The sequence below is a fragment of the Astatotilapia calliptera genome, chromosome 1 (genome assembly GCF_964374335.1).
Source record: "Astatotilapia calliptera chromosome 1, fAstCal68.1, whole genome shotgun sequence".
NCBI classification, from domain to species: Eukaryota; Metazoa; Chordata; class Actinopteri; order Cichliformes; family Cichlidae; genus Astatotilapia; species Astatotilapia calliptera.
This window is the reverse complement of record NC_137422.1, coordinates 34,397,388-34,421,407: the sequence shown is the minus strand read 5'-3', so window position 1 is coordinate 34,421,407 and position 24,020 is coordinate 34,397,388. Positions and strand designations below refer to the sequence as shown.

The window sequence follows — 24,020 nt, the reverse complement described above, 5'->3', positions numbered from 1 at the left end:
TACAAACTGATTAACTGATTCGGACCAGAGTAAACAAACCATAGGTGTGAAAACACCCTAAGTGATGGCAGTGAATGTAATGCTGTTTTAAGAGTTATAATACCAGTAAAAAGCACCACCGTATGAAATACAAACCCACTCAAATTACACCAAGAAGTCAGAAAAAATTTGAAAGCATTTCTATCGAATGAAGTGACTGTTTTTTGCTTCACTTTCTTACTTTTGGTCTGTGTGCGCTTGTGTTTGTGTGTGTGAGTAGATTTTGGCATGACCAGAGACATCTATGAGACAGATTACTACCGCAAAGGTGGTAAAGGTTTGCTCCCCGTACGTTGGATGTCACCCGAGTCCCTGAAAGATGGAGTCTTTACCACCAACTCGGATGTCTGGTAAGCAGACGCATGAAAACACACATGGTGACTTCATTCTATGTGTATACTGCTTCCAAAAATATGTCATCATTGTCATAAAGATAATGGAGAGCACACTTTTTTGCCCCCCTCCCCATTTCCCTCTATACAGGTCATTTGGGGTTGTGCTGTGGGAGATTGCCACTCTGGCAGAACAGCCCTACCAAGGTCTCTCTAATGAACAAGTTCTCCGTTTTGTCATGGAGGGGGGGCTTCTGGAGAAACCTCAGAACTGTCCCGATATGCTGTAAGACACACAAACTCCACACTGCACATTCACATAAAATGCTCTCATGTCTGTTTTCCTCTTCTCTGCTGGTTAATTTTAATTATCCGCTCAGTGAAGGGGCACTGCTGCCCTTCAGCCTGTGGTCTCTGGATTTGCTGAACTCCAGTACTGATTGCCTTCACAGCCCATCTATATTTCAGTGTGTGAACTTGTGTTCTTTAAGATGTGTTTCTTCTTAATGTGAAACAGCCGCAGTATAAATCCACATCAAAAGAGTCATGAGTGTCACAGACAAATTTGGCAACCAACAAGAAAACACTGAAGGATGCATCAGATGGTGAAGTCATGCGGAGAACAAATGTGAAGTCCCAGGGTTTGCTCTCTTCCCTAACAGCAACAATTTTATAAATAATATTATTCATTAGCATATCTAGAAAATACGGTCTTACTAGTGCACTTCCTTAATTAATAATGATGTGTTGTGTCCTAATTGTTTGGTTTGCAGCGGACCTCATCTCTTGCTTTACAAAATAAAAATCAGGCCCAGTTTGACATCCTGGAGCTGCCACTTCTGAAAAAAACACTTTTAGGTGCATTACTGCCCCCTTCTGGTTGTAGTAGCATGTTTGATACTACCAGGTACCAGTAAACACAAGAGAAAACGTTGATTCTAAGAAGATAAATATTGGTGTAAATTATTAGTATAATTTTTTTTAAGTGACCATTTTAGAAATAGCGGAGTCCACCTTACAGCAACTCTAAAACAAGTTAAGATGCTTCTTTAATCCACTCAAACTGCAGTGTAAGTTTGATAAGTTATGACTGCTTGAGTCATAAATTTGTTTGTCAGAATCAGGTTGGCTGCAGAGCTCTCTGTGCTGGATGCATGTGAAGGCAGCATCAGCTCAGCACTTCATAAACAAGAAGCGAGTGCACGAGGGTCATACAGCCATTTTAGCAACAGAAAGCAAACATTTGGCAAAAGTAAATATTGGTTTGTTGGTAGGAAAGTACAGTTCCTCTGGATAGGGTCATTACTGCAGGAGGACATGTTGTTGCTGAATACTGACCTGACCTGTGTGTGTGTGTGTGTGTGTGTGTGTGTGTGTGTGTGTGTGTGTGTGTGTGTGTGTGTGTGTGTTTGCAGGTTTGAGCTGATGCGAATGTGTTGGCAGTACAATCCTAAGATGCGTCCATCCTTTGTTGAGATCATCAGCAGCATAAAGGATGAGCTGGACCCGTGTTTCAGGGATGTCAGTTTCTTCTACAGCGCCGATAACAAGCCCCCCGATGCGCCGCAGCTCCACCTGGAAAAGCTAGACAACATGGAAGATGTTCCTCTGGACGTTCCGTCATCGACACAACTGCAGCAGACTCCAGCTCCCCAACAGACGCCCCCTTCCCCAAGCTCAGAAGCACCACCTGGCCCATCGCTAGCTCCCAGCTCACCTTCCTCTCCCTGCACGTCGAGAGCTGCCATGGACAAGCACCCCTCCAGCCAGCAAGCAGCTAATGGGCTGTCGGGGGCGGGGCACGCAGCGGGGGCGGGGCTCGGGACGGGCTCGAGCGTCACAATGCGGCCGTCTCTGGATGATCTGCCACCGTACGCGCACATGAATGGAGGACGCAAAAATGAGCGTGCCATGCCTCTCCCGCAGTCCTCTGCCTGCTGATTGGACAACCCACCAGACTGCAAACCTTCCATCTGCTGGACATCTCAGTGGATGGAATAAAAAAAAATTTTGTTGTTGTTGTTTTGGGGAATTTTTTTTTGTTTGTTTTTTAAATCAAATACAGCAAACCGCGTGGTCCACTAGCTGGATGTGACCATTCAGTGAGACTTACAGGAAGACGAGCAAACATGTTCTTCTTTTTCTGTTTTTCCTTTTCATAAAGTTTTGGTTTCTACCAGCTGGCTGTCCAACGTGACACTGCCCTCGAGTGGGAAGATCAAAAACACTACAAATAAGAAAAATATCAATAATTTGTGAGATCTCTTTCTCTCTCTTTATGGCTGAACTTATTTTATAATCCATCATTTGTTACTTTTTTATATGTATTTACAAATGGGAGAAGAAAAATCTATAGGCCTTTATATAAAACGAGCGGCGTTTTGTTTGCTTTTGAACGGGCATTATGGTGAAAACGTTAAGCATATCTAATGAAGAAGAAACTCTTAAGAGTGACTGGCATGTCTCGTCGGTCGTTCAGTAGTGTGGTTGCTCTGCAGGCTGAGTGTCAGCGTAATGCCGGATCAACAGCCAACTCGCTGAAACAAACAACCAGAGGGGGAAAGGTCAACTCTGCCAAATTTATTGCCAAATTTATACTGTTTGTCAGATTCTCTCTTCTGCAGTTTTGCCCTGTAATTCTCCAACACACTCCATTGAAAATTAAAGCAAAACAAATCTGCTACTGCACTATTTTGAAATAAAAGGGATATTACCTTCCCTCTACAGTGCTACACTACAGTAAATCTGACATTATAGACTTTGAAATTATCTGAAATTGAGCCACATCTTTTCACAAAGTGCTGTACCATTACGGTTAAACCGCCAAATACAGTCCATAAAGAAGCAAAAAAAAATAAAAAATTAAAAAAACAAACAAACTCAAAGCGAGGACTGCGGATGGAAAAAGTGTAAATGGGAAAAACAAACATAAACACGAGTTGTACAACGTCTCTCAGTCGGGGTTCTCCGAGTTCAGAGGCGTCTTTGTTGTTGTATTCGAACAGGTATTTTTTTAGGCTAGTCATCGGTCTCCAACCTTTACAACATCTCTCTGTGGGCAGAGCATTTATGTACACACCAGTTGTTTGTGTCACTTTTCTAACTTTTCTACAGTTGGAGACATTCATCGTGTACAGAAAGAAGCTGCTATTCCTTATTTCTCTTTGTGGTTGTAATATAGTCAATATCTATATATTAAAAAGAGAAAAAAAAACTCCTTCAGGTTGGATCTACGAACGTTTCAACTACAGTCCATTTTTTTTTTAATGCTTGTAACTGTGTAAAGTGTATCTGAGCTGGTTTCGTTTCTGTGTTTGCGTATAAGGTACGACTATTTGCCTTGTGTTTTGAAACACTTCCCCTCCCATCTAATTAGGGGACAGCGATGGGGTGCGACGACCATCGGTGTTCTTGTACTCTCTCGGGACCCTTTTGCATCAGTCCTCTATGGTTTGGACTAAACCGCTTCTACCCATCATTATCACTCTTAAGAGGCCAGGTGTCCCAACTAAATCTCAGGTCAAAGAGGAAAGTTTAATCCTGTTCTACTTTCCCGTTTGTTTTCTTCTTCTTCTTTTTTTTTTCCTTGTTCTGTCAAAACCCAGAGACATCCAGCCTGGTGTGTGTTAAACCTCGGTCTCATTCTTATTCTCTCTGACTGCTTTTCTTTTTTTAACAATACTCAAAAGCAGTGTTTTTACAACCGAATGGTTGTCAGGCTGCGTTTGATTTGACCTTTACACTTATGTATAGAAACCTAATACTGACAAAATGTAGAAGTGAGACATTTCAAAATGTAGCATTAAACACTGATAAACAATACTGTTAGTTAAATAATTCAGAAGGCATATTAAATAAAGAAATATGTAATTTATGATAATCTTCTATTATACCAGCTCATCACCTTAGTTTCCCCCTTTTTTTTGGAGGGTTTGTGCACACTTGCTGTTTGTTTAGTGCCTTTTAGCCACCTAGCAGCAAGAATACACTAAAAGGGGGCACGCAGTGGCGTCGGGGTGAGCTAATCCTAGTTATCTACCTGAGCCACCTGGTTCACCCAAGCTAACTTATTATAAAACAAACTCCAGAGTAAAAATTAAGTTACTTACTTTAATTACTCCTTTATTTGTTACCAACTATACAGGTGATAAGTACAGTTTACATTTTTACCTGAAGCATTTTACCCAGCAAGAAAATATTAACACATTTTCTTGCTGGCTCATGCTAGTTATACCTTTTTTTTTGTTCTGGTTTATTATGAAAGAAAAGTGTTCATTAAATCATATGCTGCCATAATATGCCCTAATTCATGGTAAAAAACAAGAGCCGAATATGAAGATAATTGTGTTAAAAATGGGATATTTGTACCAGAAATGGTCCTCATGCTAGTTTAGTTGGGGGGAAAAAAGGTTAGCTGTAGCTAAGTGGCTAGCAGCTCTGTCAGATGATCCCCACACATGCATAAAAGTCCTGAAAAAGTAATTAATGACCAGATTAATCATTAAATGTGTGCCAAAACCCTTCCAAAATCTTGGGCAATAAAAGATAAAAGGATGTATAAAATGTTCTTTTTAGTCCGCATTGTAATCATTTAGCTAACAGTATTATGTGAACTCACATTTCTTTTTTTCTGATACTGCATTTTTGTCAGTTTCAGGGCTCTGTGTTAGTGCCGTGTGCAAACCTTAAGAGTACAATGCAAAACATAATTTATGTATTTCAGGCGAGTACAGAAACCTGTCTGTGGGATACTTTCACCTTCTTCTAATCAACTTCTGTCTCTTCATCAGGGGTGGTTTTCTTTAGGCTGCTAGAGTAACCCATATTATTTATCTTTTTTCAACATATAAACGTGTGTTTGTAGAAGATTGGGCTGAGACATGGGTGAAAATTAATCTTATAGCATTGAGAGGTTTTTTTTTTCCTTTGGGAACATTAAGATGTCACAGGTGACACTAAAAGGATTTATAAAAGGAACAAGTATTGAGGCCCTTCTCTTTGAGAATAAATCTTAATGGTATTCTTTATGAAGATTTACTGAAGAAAAACCATAATGTATGATCAGAGTGGACCACATAGAAAGATTTTTAAAGGTTTATTTGCCTCTGAAAGCAGCATTTGTGTATCCCTTGCCCAAATGTTTCTTGGTTATTTATGTCCTTTTTGTGTGAAGTGTAAATCACTGTAAAAAAAAAATCCCCCATTAGATATTTTTGTTTTCCTTCTGATATGTTGTCATTTTGTTTTGTTTTTTTCTCTATTGTGGGGGAAGGTCTTGTTATTAATCCTTCAACCATCCATCTACCTCACTTTTTTTCTTTTTTTTCCAATCTATCTACATGTACAGAACAACAAAACATCTCACCTACAGTTGACTGGCTGTAATGACGATCTCACTGCATGCTGTCAATAACATGGTCAAATCCAAACCACAAACCAAACCATCCTGGAAACATGGTAAAAGTTCCAAGGGGAAAAACATGACCATCAAACATCTTGCTATTGAAGTTTGGCCCACGATGGCTTTTGTATTTGGGCTTTCTAAAGTCTGGAGGAGCTGCTACAAGCATACAAGAATGGAGGAAGGGCAATTCTGTCCTTTGCACCTACTCTGCACATAATCCACCACCACATTGTAGGGTTACGAAGTAGCATGTAGAATCCCCCCTTTTTATCTTTTGTATTTTTCAGGTTATCCTGTAATCAGGTGGATGAAGTTGTGACCTAAGCTAGCCACTATATGGCAAATCCACCTATTCGCTTGGTAAAACACACACAATGCAAACTTTCTTTATGGTACTATAAATTACTAACGTTTAATATGAAAAAATATAATGAAGAGTACAACTTAAAAATGTTTTATGGGTGTATTAGGGCCACATTGAGAAATTACTATATATTTTTTCATTATGTTGCCCTAATATTTGTACAGTTCTGGATGCCATTGTTGCTTGGAAAAACACTGTCGAGTGGGGTTTTCAAAGAGAGGAGAAGTAAATATAGCTGTAATTTAGTAGTAGTGCATGAAACTGGGTCTACCTGAAGGCCAAATTCGCACCTTTTAAATCCCACACGTGACCTGTGCCATGATGGTTCTGACCTAGAAAGCCCACTGAAGATGTTAGACAATCATTCACTTTATTTTTCTGGTTTATAAAAACAATGCTGCTACTATATGCTGTTTTAAAACTTGTTTAAACACATAAGGATACATATATGCAGGACTGCAGGCTGACAACCACCAGTTTCACCATTTTCAGTGTGACAGTTTAAATCCGTGAAAGCCCTCACTGCCTTTTATTACACTTTGAAGCACCGCCGAGTCTAAAACGAGCTTTCTCTGGTGATTTCTTCTTCTAGCTGTGGACAGTATAGACCGGTTTCAGCAGGCACACATTTTATATGACTTTTTTTTTCTGTCAATACTTGCAGCAGGTATTTGGTACGTAGAAATGTTGATAAGTGAAGGTTGTGTGACTTCTGGATTTCACTATAACTATTACTTGCTTCATTTGAGGATTTTTTTTTCCAACTTTTTTACTGCCATAACAGGACTTTAGAGCTGTTGCTTTTGCCTCTAGACCTGTTTCCACATCAGTCAAATGCTCTCCCTCGTTTTTCTTTTCTTTTTTTTAAACCCTTCTTCCTCTCCTGTCAGGGTCATAACTTCAAACTGGAGGTCTCTGTAAGCCCAGCTGCAGGAAACGAATCCATGTTGGGTGGTCAGGATGGGTATTTTGGAGTTTGTGGTCTGAATTTTGCCTCACTTTTACCACTGGAACACCTCACAGAGCCGACATAAAATCAAATTTCGATATTTTTTTTCTCTCCTTTTTTGTTACATTGATGGTCATTTTGTTACCTGTACTTTTGATTTGTGTAAATTATTCATAGCCTTCCAACTTTTTGCGTTTTTATTGAAATGATCTGTTAGACTGAGGTTTCATTTTGGTTTCTCTTTTGTACATGCTGTTGTAAGAATTTTTCCTGTTATCGATATATTCTGAGTTCTGGGAAAAATTATTGGCTGAAGGAAAAGAGAATGTCTGTTTCTCTGATTCTTTTTTTTTTCTACAGGAGATTTAAGATGAATAAAAATGTATGCAAACTGTTTTGCTGCGTGTTTTGTTGGAACGGATGTTATTTGGGATGAATTTTGTATATTTCTAGTCAAGGTTTAAGGAAATATAAGTAGAACATCTCAGTGTATTTAATTTATAGTTCAATAACATGAGCACAGTGAACGAATATGGCTGAATTTATATAACAGGTTTAACATAAACGGCTGAAGCATGTTGCTTATTTTTCAAAAACAGGATTTGGTAACAGTAACCTGTGACTATAAACTGGATGTTGGATGCAGCTGCCAAAACCACATGTGCTGTCCGTGTTAATTACAGTATTCAGTTTTTATCCAAGTATTCCCTGTGAGCCAAAAGGTCAATTCAGGAGGATCTAAATGCTTTATTCAAGGTTCAAGGTTCTTTATTTGTCACATGCATAGTTATACAAGTATAACACACAGTGAAATGTAGCCTGACACGCTCTTCGACATGTGCAAAAAAATTGGGGGGGGGGGGGGGGTGTAGAGGAAGAACATTATATATATATATATATATTAGGGGTGCAACGATATTCGTATCGATATTGAACCGTTCGATACAGTGCTTTCGGTTCCGTACGCATATGTATTGAACAATACAACATTTGTAATTTATTTTATCAACTTTCCTTCTGACGATGCTGTCTGTGTTGAGCGCTCAGTGAATCTGTGTTCGACTACTCCGCCTAGGCTGCACTGTCGAGCGCAGATCCACTGAGCGCTCAACACAGACAGCATAGTCAGGAGGAAGAGCGCAGGGCAAGCTAGCGAGACAGAAGTTAAGCTCTCCTTGCAAGATGGACCTCCCCCACCCTCATTCAGATCTGGCGTTTGGAATTATTTTGGTTTTCATGTGATGTATGACCCTGAAGGTAAGCGAGTCATGGACTAAAGTAAAACAGTATGTTGGATGTGCCATGCAATGCTTAATTACATTGGTGTGAACTAGTGTGTTAGCGCAGTTAGCTCGTTAACGTGTTGGCCGTCTAGCCCCATGCACGGGGCAATCGGCGGTAGCTCGTTAACGGAGATTTGCCGTGTTGTGGCGTTATGGTCATTTCAACGAGATTAACCTGAAAGCACTAGTGGGAACACAACGAATATGACTGCACATTTACACCGACATCATCCTAGTGCAAAGACAAAAACAACAAGCATGCTACTAACTTTAGCCGAGTCATTTAGACAGCTGTTAGCACGTGATTCTCCTTATGGAGACCTGATATGTTTAATATGCTGCTGAGAATATAGCCCAGAAGAAGCGGATAGTATAGCTTTTATTTTGGAAAGAGCCATTTCTCTGTAATAAACTCTCTTTTCCAAAGATGAGTGATTCCTCAATCAGATACAGGGCTCGCAATATCGCTAGCCCGACGTCCTGGAGCTAGCGATTTTTTTCAGTCGGGCTACAAAAATCTATCTCTTCCCTGCCCGTCGGGCTATTGTAGGAAAAATATATGTCAATGCTTTTGCATTCTTTCAGAAATGTAGCTGGGTAATTATGTCATTGGCATCAGTGAGCCACTGTCAATATGTGACATATTGAAATCGCGTTTGAATTTGCGCTTGTTTTTTTGCTTTCACTTTGCAATGACAGCACTGATCTGTGAGTGATGATAATTTGTGCACCAATTCCTCTGACATCGTCTTATTAATCGTTAGCTTACTATGCAAACATGACAAGTGAAATCTCCCGCAGCAAGCTTAAACATGTGAGAGGTTGATCGCGCAGAGAATCGCTGAGCTTATGTGAGTCCGTGTGTAAAAGTAGCAGTATATATATTTTAGTTCTGCTGAGCCAAATAAGACAGGTCGGGGTGAAGAAGTGACAGCCAAAGAAAAGCTTACCACAAAACGGAGAAGTTATGACAAATGAGACTATAAGGCAAAAAGAAAGTGCAGCTTTATGGTTTCATGGACAAAAGAATTTCTGTGGCTGCAATATGACGAGCTAAATAACCAGGGCTGCACATAAGTGGTCCGCAGGTGCGCATTCGCTGTCAAAATAAAAAACGCGCACAAGGGTTAGGGTTAAATTTAAAAACTGTACTTTTGAGTTAAAATATATATTTATAATTTTAATAAATGACAAATTAAAAAGGCATGAACATTTTTTTGTATCGAAAAAATATCGAACCGTGACAACAAAGTATCGAACCGAACCGAACCGTGAATTTTGTGTATCGTTGCACCCCTAATATATATATATGTAGTATATACATTGGGTGAATGTGCAGTAGTAGCAGCAAGCAGGTGAATTCTGTACATTAATATGAATAGACATCTGACTATTTACAGGATAGACAATATAAACATATTTAAAATTAAAGGAATTGAAATGTACATTGTGCCTTGGTTTAGAGTGCCTGGAAGAGTCCTGACTCAGTCAATTATAGATGATGTGAGAGGGCGGGTGTGTGTGTTTAGGGCACGGATGGCTTGGGGATAGAAGCTCCTCTTGAGTCTCTCTGTCCTTGCCCGGAAGATGCGGAACCTTCTACCAGATTGCAGAAGTTGGAACAGTTTGTTGCCAGGATGGGACGGGTCCTTCAGTATCTGCGCTGCTCTAGTCCGGCATCTCCTGGTGTAGGTGTCCTGAAGCGGGGGGAGAGCAATCCTGCAGCAGCGTTCTGCTGTACGGATCACTCTCTGGAGAGCTTTTTGGTCCTTCACACAGCTGTTCCCAAACCACGATGTCATGTTCTGTGTGGTTTGGTATACAGCGCCTGTGTAAGAGCCAAAGTCAATGTTTATGTTTTTCCTTTTTTGTTTTGGTGGCACAGGTGTATAGCTTTACCTGCGTCTCAGGTGATGGTATGTGGGTGTGGTCACAGTCTATTTACCTGATGTCGGTGTTCGCAGCAGGTGTGTTGGGTGAGTGGTTTGTGGGCAAACTTTTCTGTTGACCGTCATTTTTTGGCACACCAGTTAATCCATGCGCTAGTTGGAAATTGATTGAAAGCGCAAATGTTTGTTCTTGTTTTGTTCTTAAAATAAATGCGCAAAGTACAAGTTCGACTCATTGTGGATTATTGGAGGCGCGTCACAGGGACACAACCAACTCAGCCGGCCGCGGCTTTATTTACGGATGAAAGTCGCAACAGCCTGTATAGAAAATCCTGAGGATCTTTGGAGAGACCCTGAACTTCCTCAGTTGTCGTAGGTGATACAGGCGCTGCCTAGCCTTTTGGTCTGGACCTGAATGTGGGCAGCCCATGTCAGGTCTGAGGAGATGTGGACACCAAGATACTTGAAGGACTGCACCCTCTCCACTGGAGCTCCATTGATGATAATGGGCTTGTAGTCTCTGTGCTGACTCCTTCTGAAGTCCACCACCAGCTCCTTGGTCTTGCCGACGTTCAGCTGGAGGTGGTTGTCCTGGCACCACGATGCCAGATTCTTCACTTCATCCATGTAGGCCGCCTCATCGTTGTTGGAGATGGCACCCAACACCACTGTGTCGTCAGCAAACTTCACAATGGTGTTGGAGCCATGGGTGGCCACACAGTCTGAAGTGTAGAGGGAGTAGAGCAGTGGCGAGAGGACACATCCCTGAGGTGCTCCTGTGTTGATGGTGATGCTGTTGGAGAAGCACCTGCCCACCCTCACCACCTGAGTTCTGCCAGTGAGGAAGTCCAACACCCATGCACACAGACGGCTGTTAAGTCCCAGATCCCTCAGCTTTGTGAACAGTCTGCAGGGCACTATTGTGTTAAACGCTGAACTGTAATCAACAAACAGCATTCGCACATAGTTACCCTGTTTCTTGTCCACGTGGCTGAGAGTGGTGTGTAGGACGTGGGCGATGGCATCCTCTGTGGATCTGTTGGATCTGTAGGCGAACTGCAGCGGATCTGTGGTGTCTGGGATGGAGGAGGAGATGATGTTCTTCAGCAGCCTCTCAAACACCTTCATTACTACCGAGGTCATTGCAACTGGCCGGTAATCGTTCAGGGATGAGGGTTTGCTGTTCTTGGGCACAGGGATGATGGTGGATCTTTTGAAGCATGTGGGGACCACAGACTTCGCCAGGTACTCTTTATCAGTTTTTTCTAGTCTTGGTTCTGTGTGATGTCAGTGAGTTTAACATGGCCATCTCAGGCACACAGCTCTCTGTATGCAGAGGCTCTACTCCAGTGTTTTCCCAAACCACAACAACACTTCCCTCATGGTGCTTTATATTGTAAGGTCAAAACCCTACATTAATACACAAAAACTCCGACCCCCTATGAGCAAGCACTTTGGCGACAGTGGGAAGGAAAAACTCTCTTTTAAAAGAGAGAAACCTCCGGCAGAAGCAGGCTCTGGAATGGGGTGGCCATCTGCCACGGCCAGCTGGCGATGAGGGAAGGAGGGCGGTTTTAAAATTAAATTTAGAAATTAAATTTAGATGCCCAATTTAAATAAATATTTTACGCCAATTTAAGAGTTTTGTCACATAATCGCATGCGCGTTTCAGTTACATTTTAGCGCTGGCATGAGAAAGCCCTAAAGATGACATTTTGGCTCTTCAACTTGGCATGTTTTTGGAAGGTTTTGACGATTACTTCGTCAATCACTGAGTTGCTTGACCTCATTAAGAGTACTGGAGAAGGCAACCTTTCATGGAGTTCATTGTATACTGTCAGGCTGCGTTGTTAAATGTTCTCTGAGGACATTTTGTAGTTTTTGGACAAAATTTTGTTCCAGATCTTATGGGAAACCCTCTGCATAATAAACTCAGATGTATCTGGATGCCATGTTGCCGTCTCATTTCCTTCAGCCATAGCGTGCATTACCAGATCTTTAGTGAAATTTTTCACAACTTCCTTGTACTCTTCCCTGTTTTCAGAGACACTGAGTAGTCTTTTTGGTAAAGCCAACAGGTGTTTGGTGAAGGTTGGGACAGTAATGTTATCAAGCTGTTCTCTCAGATTAAAAGTCAAACGTTTTTCCTTGCAGTTATGTGTTTTGAAAAGATCCTTGAGAATGGCCTTGTCTAGATTTTTCAGGTAATTTGGGGATAGATCCATTTTGGGAAAGATAGACTGTCCTTCTCCTGTTTTAGGATCAGGATTTCACCGTCTCTCTGCTGAAGCTACAAACTGGGGTGTGTTTAAGACTGCTGCCATAAGAGAGGACGGTTCTGTGAATTTAGAGGAATATGCATCAGTGGTCACCAGCTGCATCAGCACATGCATTGACAATATTGTCCCCACCAAGCGATACAAAACATATCCAAAATCAGAAAACACGGTTGAACTCTGAGGTACGTTCCATGCTGCATGCACGCTCCACTGCATTTGCCTCTGGTGCCGCAGAGCGCTACAAAAAGGCCAGATATGACCTGCGCAGATCCATCAGGGAAGCCAAGTGGCAGAACAGTCTGAAGCTGGAAGGACACTACAACAATTCAGACTCCTGACACATGTGGCAGGGCCTGCAACACATTAGTGATTTCCAGCTGCAACACGCTACCAGATGAGCTGAGTTCTACGCTCGCTTCGACACTCTCAACACCAACCGATACAGAGGGATTCTACCAGCAGGGGCAGCACAGAGCTCTTCACTCACTGTGACTTCGACTGAGGTATGCAAGGTTCTGAGGATTAACCCGCGACAGTGACTGACTTTGAGGGTGTGCTCTTCAGAGCTGGCTGAGGTGTTTACAGACATTTTCAACTTGTCCCTCACCCAATCAGCTGTGCCCACATGCTTCATGTCTACCACCATAGTGTCCCTCCCCAAGAAAAACAACATAACCTAATTGAATGACTATCGCACTCACTTCAATTGTAATGAACTGTTTTGAGAAAATAGTCATGTCCCATATCAAAGCAGACATCCCGGATACATTAGACCCTCTGCAATTTGCATATCAGCGCAATCGTACTACTGAGGACGCAGTTAATGCAGCCATCCACACAGCCCCTTTCACACCTCAAAAATAAGGACACCTATGTTCAAATGCTGTTTATAGACTACAGCTCAGCATTCAACACCGTCATCCCAAGCAGACTGGTGGAAAAGCTCTTCACTCTTGAACTGACACCCCAGTCAGTCAGAGTTGGTATCAGGACAACAGGTACAAAGATAGTGAGCACAGGGACTCCCCAAGGCTGTGTGCTCAGTCCACTCCTGTACACCTTCTTCACCTATGACTGTGTTCCTGCACAGGTATACACTACATAATAGAACTGTAATTACCCCTAACCTGTAAGTTTGCAATTTTTGTACAGATCTCTGCATATACACCTTAATATTGCATACTCCATATATATTATCACTGTGACAGTGTTGCAACTACTTTCACTTTAAATTCTGTTAACACCCACATATAAGCTACAAGATTTACAAAGCACTGTTTTACTTATTATTACTTTCTTTTAGTTGTGTGAAGGGAACCCACAAAGTAAGAATTTATCAGTCCCATTTATTAGTATTAATTCAGATATGTCCCTCTGAGGAACAGCTGGACTGGATGGTGAATTTTTGTTTTTATGGGCCAATGTTTGTTTGTTTGTTTGTTTGTTTTTGTAACAGTATAAACAATGAAAGGTGGGGGATTGGCCAATTGGTAACAGTTGACTCTGGGCTGGACCAATTACAGCCAAGGAGGTTGGATGCATCCTCCTCCTTGCTTGAGTAACGGCTCTCAAAGCAGTCTTATCACAGGCAAACAGAAGAAAATGGTATTGAGGTATCCGTATTGAGGTTAAAAGGGACGCGATTTGATCTGTACTTCAGCTAGAATGAAAAAAAGACACAAAGCTGGAGTTATTCTGTGTCTTTGCTGCACAACTGCCCCTTCTTCTCTCATTCTCCCCCCCTCCCTCTCCTGTTGCTACTTCAATCATGGAACTGATCAATGATCAGCTGATTGGCTTTTCTGAAGCAAGTCTCATCTCTCTTGTTTGTTTATCACCCACTTTGCGCCAGAAAGAGGAAACCAGCAGATGTCGCGCTAAACAACAGCAGCACGTTTAAGCTTGATCAGCTGATGTTAGAATTTATTTAATATTACTTTCTAGTTTCAGCGGATGTTTGCTGGAGCCACAGCTGTAAAAGCTGCTGGTCATGATATCTGTTTGGATATGTGGTGAGAGGGAAACATGAAGATGAAACCAGGAGATGTTCTTACTGAATCATCAGAGCTGAACAGGTGATGGAGAAACAGGTTTACCTTTTAGGTGACATGAAGGAGTTGAAGGAAAGTTATGAACTGTTTCTGAGAGACAAATAACAAAATAAATCATTTTCTATGTAGCTGACAGCTGGTAACTGTGCAGGGGCGGGTCTAGCAAGGTTTTGCCAGGGTAGCCAGTAGGAGACAAGGAAAGGGGGGCACAAAGAAATACTTTTCTTTCTTATTCTCATTTAAAATGTCTAGCTTTTGATAAATAATTATCTGAATCTTACAACCAAAGTTTTTATCTGGTGTAAAATGTATAGAATTCATACATACATACCAACAAGACAGTGTACATTACTGTCACAACAGCGTTTCTTTTCATTCAAAGGCTTTATGGCTTTTCCTATAATACCTCGTGGGGCGGTCTCTAGTCAAAATGCCTCTGCCGATTTTTTTTCCCAGTCCAGCCCTGATAAAAAATCACCCCTGATATTCCTCTCCATCCACTCTGCCCTACCTGCACTCTCCTTTACCTTTCTTGTGCACAGACCATTGCTTTGGACGGTTTACCCCAAGTATTTAAAGTCATCAGCTTTCACTTTCTCTGCTCCTTGCAGTTTCACCATTACGGCTGTGTCCCTCTCATTCACACCTATACCTCATAGCTGTCTTCCTGTCCTCATTTATGTACTGCAACCCTCTCACATACTTCTCTGCCACTCCTGATAACCTCGTGTAGTACCACTGTTTCTGTCTTAGCACCCTATCATATGCTTTCTCTCGATCCACAAAGACGCAGTGCAACCTTCTCTATACTTTTCCACCAACAGTCTCAAAAGTCTTTTTCTCCTTCTTTAGTGTTCAGCCTCATATACAAGTCGGTATAAGCTACAATTCATATATATTATATCTATTATATCTTCAATGTACTAATAACTTGAGAACAAAAATGTTTATCCTGAAATATTTACATGTTTGGACTACAGTTCCATAGAGCCCATTCTTTTTGTGTCATCTCGCGAGAAAACGGAAATAGAAATACACGAATGACCTGAAGAGGGCAGTAACGCCCCTTCGCTCCGTCTAGTCCGCCGAAAACTTCCCCACAGGAAGAAGACGACGAAGAAGGAGTTAGCCTTGACGTCTGGCCGTGGTTGGTTGTTGTTGTTTAGCAACCATTTGCTAGTTAACGGGTAGTTTACCTTTGACATCGTATATGGCGCATTAAGCTGGTTATGAGTATATGTGAGGTTTAAAGGGGATTAAAATGGCCCTGCAAAGCTGAGGTAAACTACAGTTTTCATGTTATTGGACAGTAGCAGCCTGTTAGCTGTCATGCTAATAGTTTAAAACAACAGATATTACTACTTATTATGTTTTCTTGTGTGTCATTTGGCGTCTAATTTTGTCTAATATTAAATGAACTAACAGGTTCCTACTTTATGCAACCGTGAGCCATTAACTGTAGTTGCACATCACACGAAAACCTCCTGTTAATGTGGTCTGGGTCCACCTCATGTCGCCATTGCAGCTTGGAATATCTGTCAGGATGTCTGCTCATGTGTTTGTCTGTCAGGATCCAGTGATGCCATAGAGGTAGGAGGCACTGCCAGGGCTCCTCCACCGGAGGACGAGAGGTCTCCTTAGCAATGGCAACCGAACTTCATGAGACCATATTCATGGCCAAGCAGGAGCGCCACAAAAACCTGTTTCTTAACTACAAAAACCTGAACATTTTCCCCGTGGAGCTGCTGAAAGATGAAGGCCTGCAGTTTCTGGAGAGACTTTACATGAAGAGAAACTCACTCACTACACTGGTATCCACACAGTGCATTTTCATTTTACCATATGAGACACTTATGAAACCCAAAGAAAATTTCTAACTACTTCTGCTTTTGCTCTGTCTTTATCAGCCTGACAATCTTGCTCAAAAGCTCCCAAATCTCATTGAACTGTAAGTATTTTGCTAAACTAAGTTTTGTTTTATAAATGATGACAACAGAGAGTTGACACATGCTGTCGGAGATTGATGGTGTGTTTTGTGTTTATCAAGAGGTTTCTAGTGAAGTTAACCACCAGATGTTGCATCACTAAATGAGATTAACTGTCTCTCACATTTAGGTGTTTTCAGCAGCAAACACCAGAGCTGTAATTGTCTTACTTGTCTGCTTGTACATTTCAGGTATTTGCACTCAAACAATTTGGTCATTATTCCCGAGGGTAAGCACATTGTCCAGTACAATAATATTAATAACAGTGTTTAATTCACTTGTTTGAATATTAAGATTGGTTTCATTCCCAGCTATTGGAAACTTGGCCAGACTGCAGTCGTTAGACCTGAGCAATAATGCCCTGCAGGTTCTCTGTCCAGAGATCGGCAGATTGAGGTCTTTGCGGCACCTGAGACTGTCCAATAACCAGCTCAAATGCCTTCCTCCAGGTAAGACACAACAGTTGTCTGTCTTGTTTTTAGATTTCCTTTTAGAGGCTTAAATTATTTTACATTATCTTATATTAGCCTGAGTCCTTTATTCAGGGGCATCGGTTTAAGTACAGCTACCTAGACCAGTGGTTTGTCTTGGAGCAAGTCCAGATGTTCCTTCTGATTTTGTGCCAACCATACACTGCAGCAGCACAAACTGAATGCTTAATGTTTGCGAAATCTGATACAAACCAGAATTTAACCCCTGCCCCTCCCCCACAACAAACGTTATACTTACACTGTGCATTGGCAACATTTTTATATCATTAGGACCTAATTAAATGAGATCATTGAACAAAATGTGCTTATTCACATTATAGAAAACCAAGAAAAGCTTAAAAAAAACTGTGCTTAGCTGTGTCTTTATGAGCACAGAGAAGGAGGATGTCCGCTGGAAACTGTCATAAAATTCTACTCTGTACTCGTGTCAGTGCAACAACACGATTGGCTAATGTATTCATGTTTGAACTCTTGATTGTCACTTGTCTTACATAAAAGCTTCAAAACAAAACACTAGTGGAATAAAATCGTTTACTCTGAAATATTACAAAAAAAGAGCAAAACATGTACAACATACGTGTATTGGTAATGCTTTTACCTGCTTCAGCAATTTCTCTGTAAGAGTAAGACTTATATTTCATGTTTGGCATAAAATCACTTTGAACTGTTGCTTTTTTTCCCAGCGTGTTTGGTTTTCCCGACTTGTAAATATTTTAATTGCCAGCAGAGAGCAGCAGAGCTCTACCTGAGAGAAAAGTTGTTTTAATTTTTTTTTTAACACAGATTATCGAGGCGCATGTAAGTAGTGTAGCTGAAGCTGAAGGGAGGTTGTGCAATTTCATATACTTTAAAATAAATAAAAATAGTTACCTTCCGTGGATTTTGTCAATAACTTGAAACCATTAGATTATTATTTGTTGTGCCCATAGTCAAATTCTCAGTAACGCCTGTTTTCTTTTTGCCATGGTTCTTGATTTACCAGGAATGTTTCCTGAACTTAGTGACAACACCAACAATTTCTTTTTCGAGTCTCACAATTTCTGTTGACTGAATTTCATCCTAACTATGAGACAGTGTGTGCAAAATAAAAATAGTAGTGATGAGAAACAGTGCTTCCAGCCCTATATCAAAGTATACTTAACCAAAACCAGAGAGTATATTCAGTTACAGCTGTGGTTCGAAAATAATATAATCATTTGACTGTGCTGCTGTTCTTTTTGCAGCGATGCTCTCGTTTTGCTTTAGAAATCCCACAGGCTCCTGCCTCCTTCTAAGAGGAGGGTATAATGGGCTTACATCAGCTTTAGCCAAGATGATGAAAAAAAGACCTGTCAACAAAGATGTTATGTCTAGTTGAGATGTTTGGAAACCCTTTGGTTTTAAGGCATCCAGCGAGGAACAACAAATACAAATCAAATTTCTGATAAAAGTTTGACAAAACTGGGATTTTCTTTTTTTCTTTTTTTCATTCAAATAATAAAGTTTTGCAGCTTTATCTGAGATTTACGTCTCTCACATATTTGTGACACCTGCAGAGATTGGTGATCTGCAGGACTTGGAGACGCTTGACGTGTCGATGAATCAGCTGATGTCTCTACCGGACCGACTGCATCGCTGTCTCTCACTACAGAATCTGACAGCGGACCACAACCTGCTGAGCCACGTTCCCCGGCAGCTCTGCTGGCTCCACCGCCTTAACCAGCTCTCTATGGCAGCTAACCGGCTGACTTTCCTACCACTGGGTCGGTGAATCCTCTTCTCTGTCCCTCCGTTATTTGCTCTAGTGGTGACAATAAAATGAGCGAGGTGGTGTTGAAATCTTTGTGTGTTTCAGATCTGGGCAGATCACGGGAGATGCAGTTTGTGTTTGTTGACAACAACGTGGACCTGAAAGGACTACCGTCCTACTTGTACAACAAAGTTATCGGCTGCAGCGGGTAATACACCATCCCAACAGCTCAACAGATACAGTTTAAGACAACTGATAAAGGTCATTGCTGATAAGCAGAGTGAAAAAGAAATGCAATTCCATGATGTTGGATATAAGTTAGCCAGAAAATTAACTGGTATTTAGCCCACAGACTGTTGGAAAAGTGTAAATACTAAATGTATAGAGAATGTGGCTGGTTGGGACAAGAGCGAGGTGGTAAGTATTATCCTCTGCATAGTGGTGAAACTGTCTTAACATATCATCTTAAGATCTGCACATGTGAGGGGAGGATACTGATATACGTCTTGTATAAAATAAAGGTGGTTTGTAGCATCTTTACTAAATACAACTGCAGACTTAATGGGCTGCATACTTGTGTTTGTGTGTGTTGTTGTCCTGCAGATGTGGCTTATCTGCTCAAGCGCTGGAGGGTGGACTTGGTGAAATGCTGGGTGAGGAATTAAGTGAAGCCTTGGTTGGCCTGCCAGCTGAAGTGAAGGTGGTGGGCTCAGAGACAGAACATGTTGTTCCCCTGGAGGAGCTGGCTATGAGGACGCTGCACCGCATCTACCACCGCCGCCCAACAGGTGAGCAGACACTGTTCACTCTTAAGTTAGAAAACACCTGCTGGTTATAATTTAATAACTTCAAACTTTAACGGCACCTTTTTTGTTTACTGCTGTTTTTAGAGCTCAGCTTGCTGCCTCCCATCACCCTCCCAAAGAGCCTGCGGGATCTGTTGCAGTTCCCCCTCGGTCACTGTCACCGATGCAGCCAAGCCATGTTCACGATCATCTACCCCAAACTCTTCCCCCTCCGTGACACCGCCCTGGCAGGAGTGCACCGCAGGTCAGGCAAACACACCGTCTTTTTTAGTTTCCCCCTGAAGAAGGATTTAACATGCATACTTACGTCCTTCTCCTCTCCTGTTCAGGACCACTGTGAGTTTTGTAGCCTACTGCTGCTCCAGTCACTGCCTCCGAACCTTTGACCTCCAGGGGTGATCTCATTTCCTTCTCTCTCCCCTCCCCCACTCACACACTGACATATAACATCAGCTGTGGATCTTGAATGTCTGTGGCTCGCTACTTGATAAAGAACCTGACAGAAGCAGCGTATGCAGATGTTTGGTAGGTCAGATGATGAACACAAAGCTCAACATTTCAGAGCTTTGCATTCCTGTTTGTGTGGGGGGGAGGTCAGCAGCAGTGCACAGTAGTGCTCATTAAATGGTAACTACCCACTCATAACTGGGCACTTTTAAGAACAAACACTTTCATCTTTGTGGAATAAGATGTTTTTTTCCACTGAAGCTTTTTGCAGCAGACTCATTGATTGCAGAGTGATCTTTGAGGTGTTAACATTTGTAGCATGCTTTTGTTTTTATGATAACCGAAGAATATTTGAAGGTTTGTGAGTTCAAAGAATGTTTATCAGTTTGATGTGTGTTAATTTCAGAAGAAATTAAAGTGAATGTCTAAAATAGAAAATCTACATTTGAGACAACATACTGCATGAAGTCATGTTCTTAGTCACAGTTTTTGTGAACTCTAAGACCTACTAAAGACAATGAGCCAAGGATTCATGTTAGGGCTGTCACGATATCAGACTTAAACTTCATCATTATAATATTGTAATATGAGTGGTTGAAAAAGAAACTTCTGTACTTATGCTTTCAGTCAGATTCATTAACTTTGTTTATTGGCCAGTTAATTAAACTCAAAATTCGTAGACATGGCGGGAGATGCTATGATGCTTAACCCTACAAAAGCATACAAAACAAAGTTTTTTCATATTGTGCATTGACACAATATTTACATTTCATTTTTAAATATCAGGATTTTCAATACATGTAATCGTGACACCTCTAACTCGCATTTATTTGACAGGTTATGAGAAAGTTTGTTATATTCTATATCAGCTTTTAAGATTTGACCGTTTTATATGTTAACAGCAATGTCTTTTTGTCATAACAAGAATTATAATAACACACTCTGTGTTTAAAAAAAAAAAATACACAAACCAAAAAGTCAGATTTTCACACTTTTTAGGGTTTAAAGGACACAGACTGTCTGCCTGAAGAAAAAGAGAGATTTAAACACAAGCAGCGCTGTGTGTTTCTCTTGTTGAACTGATATGTATGTGTGTGTGTAATGTTTATTACCATATTGTACAGTTCTAATTTATCATTTGTTTTGTTTGGCAGTAAATATTGACTGATGTTTGACTTTGAATTTGTGTTTTTCTTACAAAAGAGAGTTCATCATAACAGTTGTCCATAAAGAAAACTGCAGAGAGGACAGAAGCATCTATTATCAGATCCATTACATAAAGTTCTGAAATGTCTGAGAAAACACAGCTTTTAATGTGACTCAGGTCTGAAGCTTGTGAGAATCATGTCAGTCTTACAATATGTTGTTAAAGCCACAACAGAAAACATGCCGTAGTCGCCTTTTGACTGTACCCATGTAAGCACCAACCTCTGCACCACCATGCCGTTCTCCTTTACAACAATAACTCAAAGGTCTGGAGATCTGGGAAAAAGAAATAGAAAGAAGTAGCCTTGGGTCAGCCACACAATCGCCAGAACCCAGAACCTCCCTCCCTAAACTAATTACGTAATTTGAACTAAGCTAACAAGTAAAAGTGAAAAACAGACACTAGGAGAAGATACGAGAATGAGAATTGTTATTTGTAATAAAGCACTTCACTTAGTTTGTTTCTTAGTTTCGTTTGTAGTGGAAGACTTCAGTCTATAAAACGACACAGGTTTAGATTTTATTTATTTTTTGTTCTCTTTCATGTGACTGATGCCTTACAGATGATTGAAATTGCTGCCCAGATCACCCAAAACACTTTCCACTTGAAAGTTTTCAAACATGAACACGTTCAAATCTTCTGTTTTCCTTCTCTTTGCATTTCACAACTAAGAGTGCATGTTTTTTTCTTTTTTTGTTAGAGTTAAAGTTCAGCTGCTTGGCTATAACAGTTGTTTGTGTCAGTAGGGCAGGAGAGTCGAGCTCTTTGGCTCCCCATTATGTGGGATATAAAAAACATCCGGCCAACAGGAAGGTCTTGTGCCAGTTAGCCTCGAGCCAAGCATGCCAGGGGAGCTTTGCTTAACTCCTGAGTCAGACTTTTATTTTCCTTATTTATTCCTCTGATATACCAGCTATCCCCCGCTGAACATGCTAGCAGCATACCCCGCCTTTCATTTCTTATTTTCTTTATCGTTTGCATTTTTTGCAATGAGTCCATCTGTAGCTGCTGCATAATAACAGAGGGTTGTTGAGAGGAAAGCGGAGCAGCTCCATTACCTGGATCGATGACATGTTCAGACAGATGTGATACCATGATCCTCTCTGACTGGTGCTTCAGCTTTCTGCCCTCCCTCTGGGACTATTCCATCTCAGCTGCCTGCACATAGGAAATATCACTCGTCCATACTTTATGCTCACATAAAGACACAGGCAAAGCAAAGCCTCATGAATTTGTACATAAACACAGCACTGCAGGAACACATGACGAGAAAGTCATCAGTGCAAATTGAACATGTGAGCTCAGATGAATCTGAAGGAAACCTACATTTAAAAGGAGGATTAACCCCCCCAAAAAAGATTGCGAATCCTTGTGCAGATGGACTGGTGTTGTGAGAAGTCAAGATTTCTCAGATGGTGTTTTCAGAGCCTGATGTGGTATGTTCACATGAAGTAAGAAAAAACCTACTATCTACTTTCTTAACCCACATTACAGTGGGGCAAAAAAGTATTTAGTCAGCCACCGATTGTGCAAGTTCCCCCACCTAAAATGATGACAGAGGTCAGTAATTTGCACCAGAGGTACACTTCAACTGTGAGAGACAGAATGTGAAAAAAAAAAAATCCATGAATCCACATGGTAGGATTTGTAAAGAATTTATTCGTAAATCAGGGTGGAAAATAAGTATTTGGTCAATAACAAAAATACAACTCAATACTTTGTAACATAACCTTTGTTGGCAATAACAGAGGTCAAACGTTTACTATAGGTCTTTACCAGGTTTGCACACACAGTAGCTGGTATTTTGGCCCATTCCTCCATGCAGATCTTCTCGAGAGCAGTGATGTTTTGGGGCTGTCGCCGAGCAACACGGACTTTCAACTCCCGCCACAGATTTTCTATGGGGTTGAGGTCTGGAGACTGGCTAGGCCACTCCAGGACTTTCAAATGCTTCTTACGGAGCCACTCCTTTGTTGCCCGGGCGGTGTGTTCTGGATCATTGTCATGTTGGAAGACCCAGCCTCGTTTCATCTTCAAAGTTCTCACTGATGGAAGGAGGTTTTGGCTCAAAATCTCACGATACATGGCCCCATTCATTCTGTCCTTAACACGGATCAGTCGTCCTGTCCCCTTGGCAGAAAAACAGCCCCATAGCATGATGTTTCCACCCCCATGCTTCACAGTGGGTATGGTGTTCTTGGGATGCAACTCAGTATTCTTCTTCCTCCAAACACGACGAGTTGAGTTTATACCAAAAAGTTCTACTTTGGTTTCATCTGACCACATGACATTCTCCCAATCCTCTGCTGTATCATCCATGTGCTCTCTGGCAAACTTCAGACGGGCCTGGACATGCACTGGCTTCAGCAGCGGAACACGTCTGGCACTGCGGGATTTGATTCCCTGCCGTTGTAGTGTGTTACTGATGGTGACCTTTGTTACTTTGGTCCCAGCTCTCTGCAGGTCATTCACCAGGTCCCCCCGTGTGGTTCTGGGATCTTTGCTCACCGTTCTCATGATCATTTTGACCCCACGGGATGAGATCTTGCGTGGAGCCCCAGATCGAGGGAGATTATCAGTGGTCTTGTATGTCTTCCATTTTCTGATGATTGCTCCCACAGTTGATTTTTTCACACCAAGCTGCTTGCCTATTGTAGATTCACTCTTCCCAGTCTGGTGCAGGTCTACAATACTTTTCCTGGTGTCCTTCGAAAGCTCTTTGGTCTTGGCCATGGCGGAGTTTGGAGTCTGACTGTTTGAGGCTG

At 41.4% G+C, this 24,020-nt stretch overlaps 2 protein-coding genes across 4 annotated transcripts in view; both read left to right on the top strand.

Moving 5' to 3' along the window:
• igf1rb (insulin-like growth factor 1b receptor) overlaps positions 1–7,483 on the top strand; it is a 61,662-nt gene extending 54,179 nt beyond the window's left edge. Inside the window, exons 19-21 of the mRNA XM_026174548.2 lie at positions 260–389; positions 523–657; positions 1,787–7,483. Of these exons, the coding sequence (XP_026030333.1) occupies positions 260–389; positions 523–657; positions 1,787–2,312 (791 nt within the window). The 3' untranslated portion in view covers positions 2,313–7,483. The remainder of the gene's footprint in view (positions 1–259; positions 390–522; positions 658–1,786) is intronic.
• A 717-nt stretch (positions 7,484–8,200) lies between these two features.
• On the top strand, positions 8,201–21,230 carry lrrc28 (leucine rich repeat containing 28). Of its 3 annotated transcripts, none has more exons than XM_080300152.1 (10): positions 8,201–8,345; positions 16,161–16,401; positions 16,498–16,538; positions 16,767–16,804; positions 16,887–17,024; positions 18,602–18,808; positions 18,901–19,003; positions 19,399–19,583; positions 19,686–19,845; positions 19,931–21,230. In XM_080300152.1, the coding sequence occupies exons 2-10, from the start codon at positions 16,234–16,236 to the stop codon at positions 19,998–20,000; spliced, it is 1,110 nt and encodes a 369-aa protein (XP_080156278.1). In that variant the 5' UTR covers positions 8,201–8,345; positions 16,161–16,233; the 3' UTR covers positions 20,001–21,230. The 3 variants fall into 3 exon arrangements, with proteins under 3 accessions (XP_080156278.1, XP_026030317.1, XP_026030323.1); XM_026174532.2 differs by lacking the exon at positions 8,201–8,345 and adding an exon at positions 15,690–15,870; XM_026174538.2 differs by lacking the exon at positions 8,201–8,345 and adding an exon at positions 15,718–15,737.
• Positions 21,231–24,020: the final 2,790 nt, after the last annotated feature.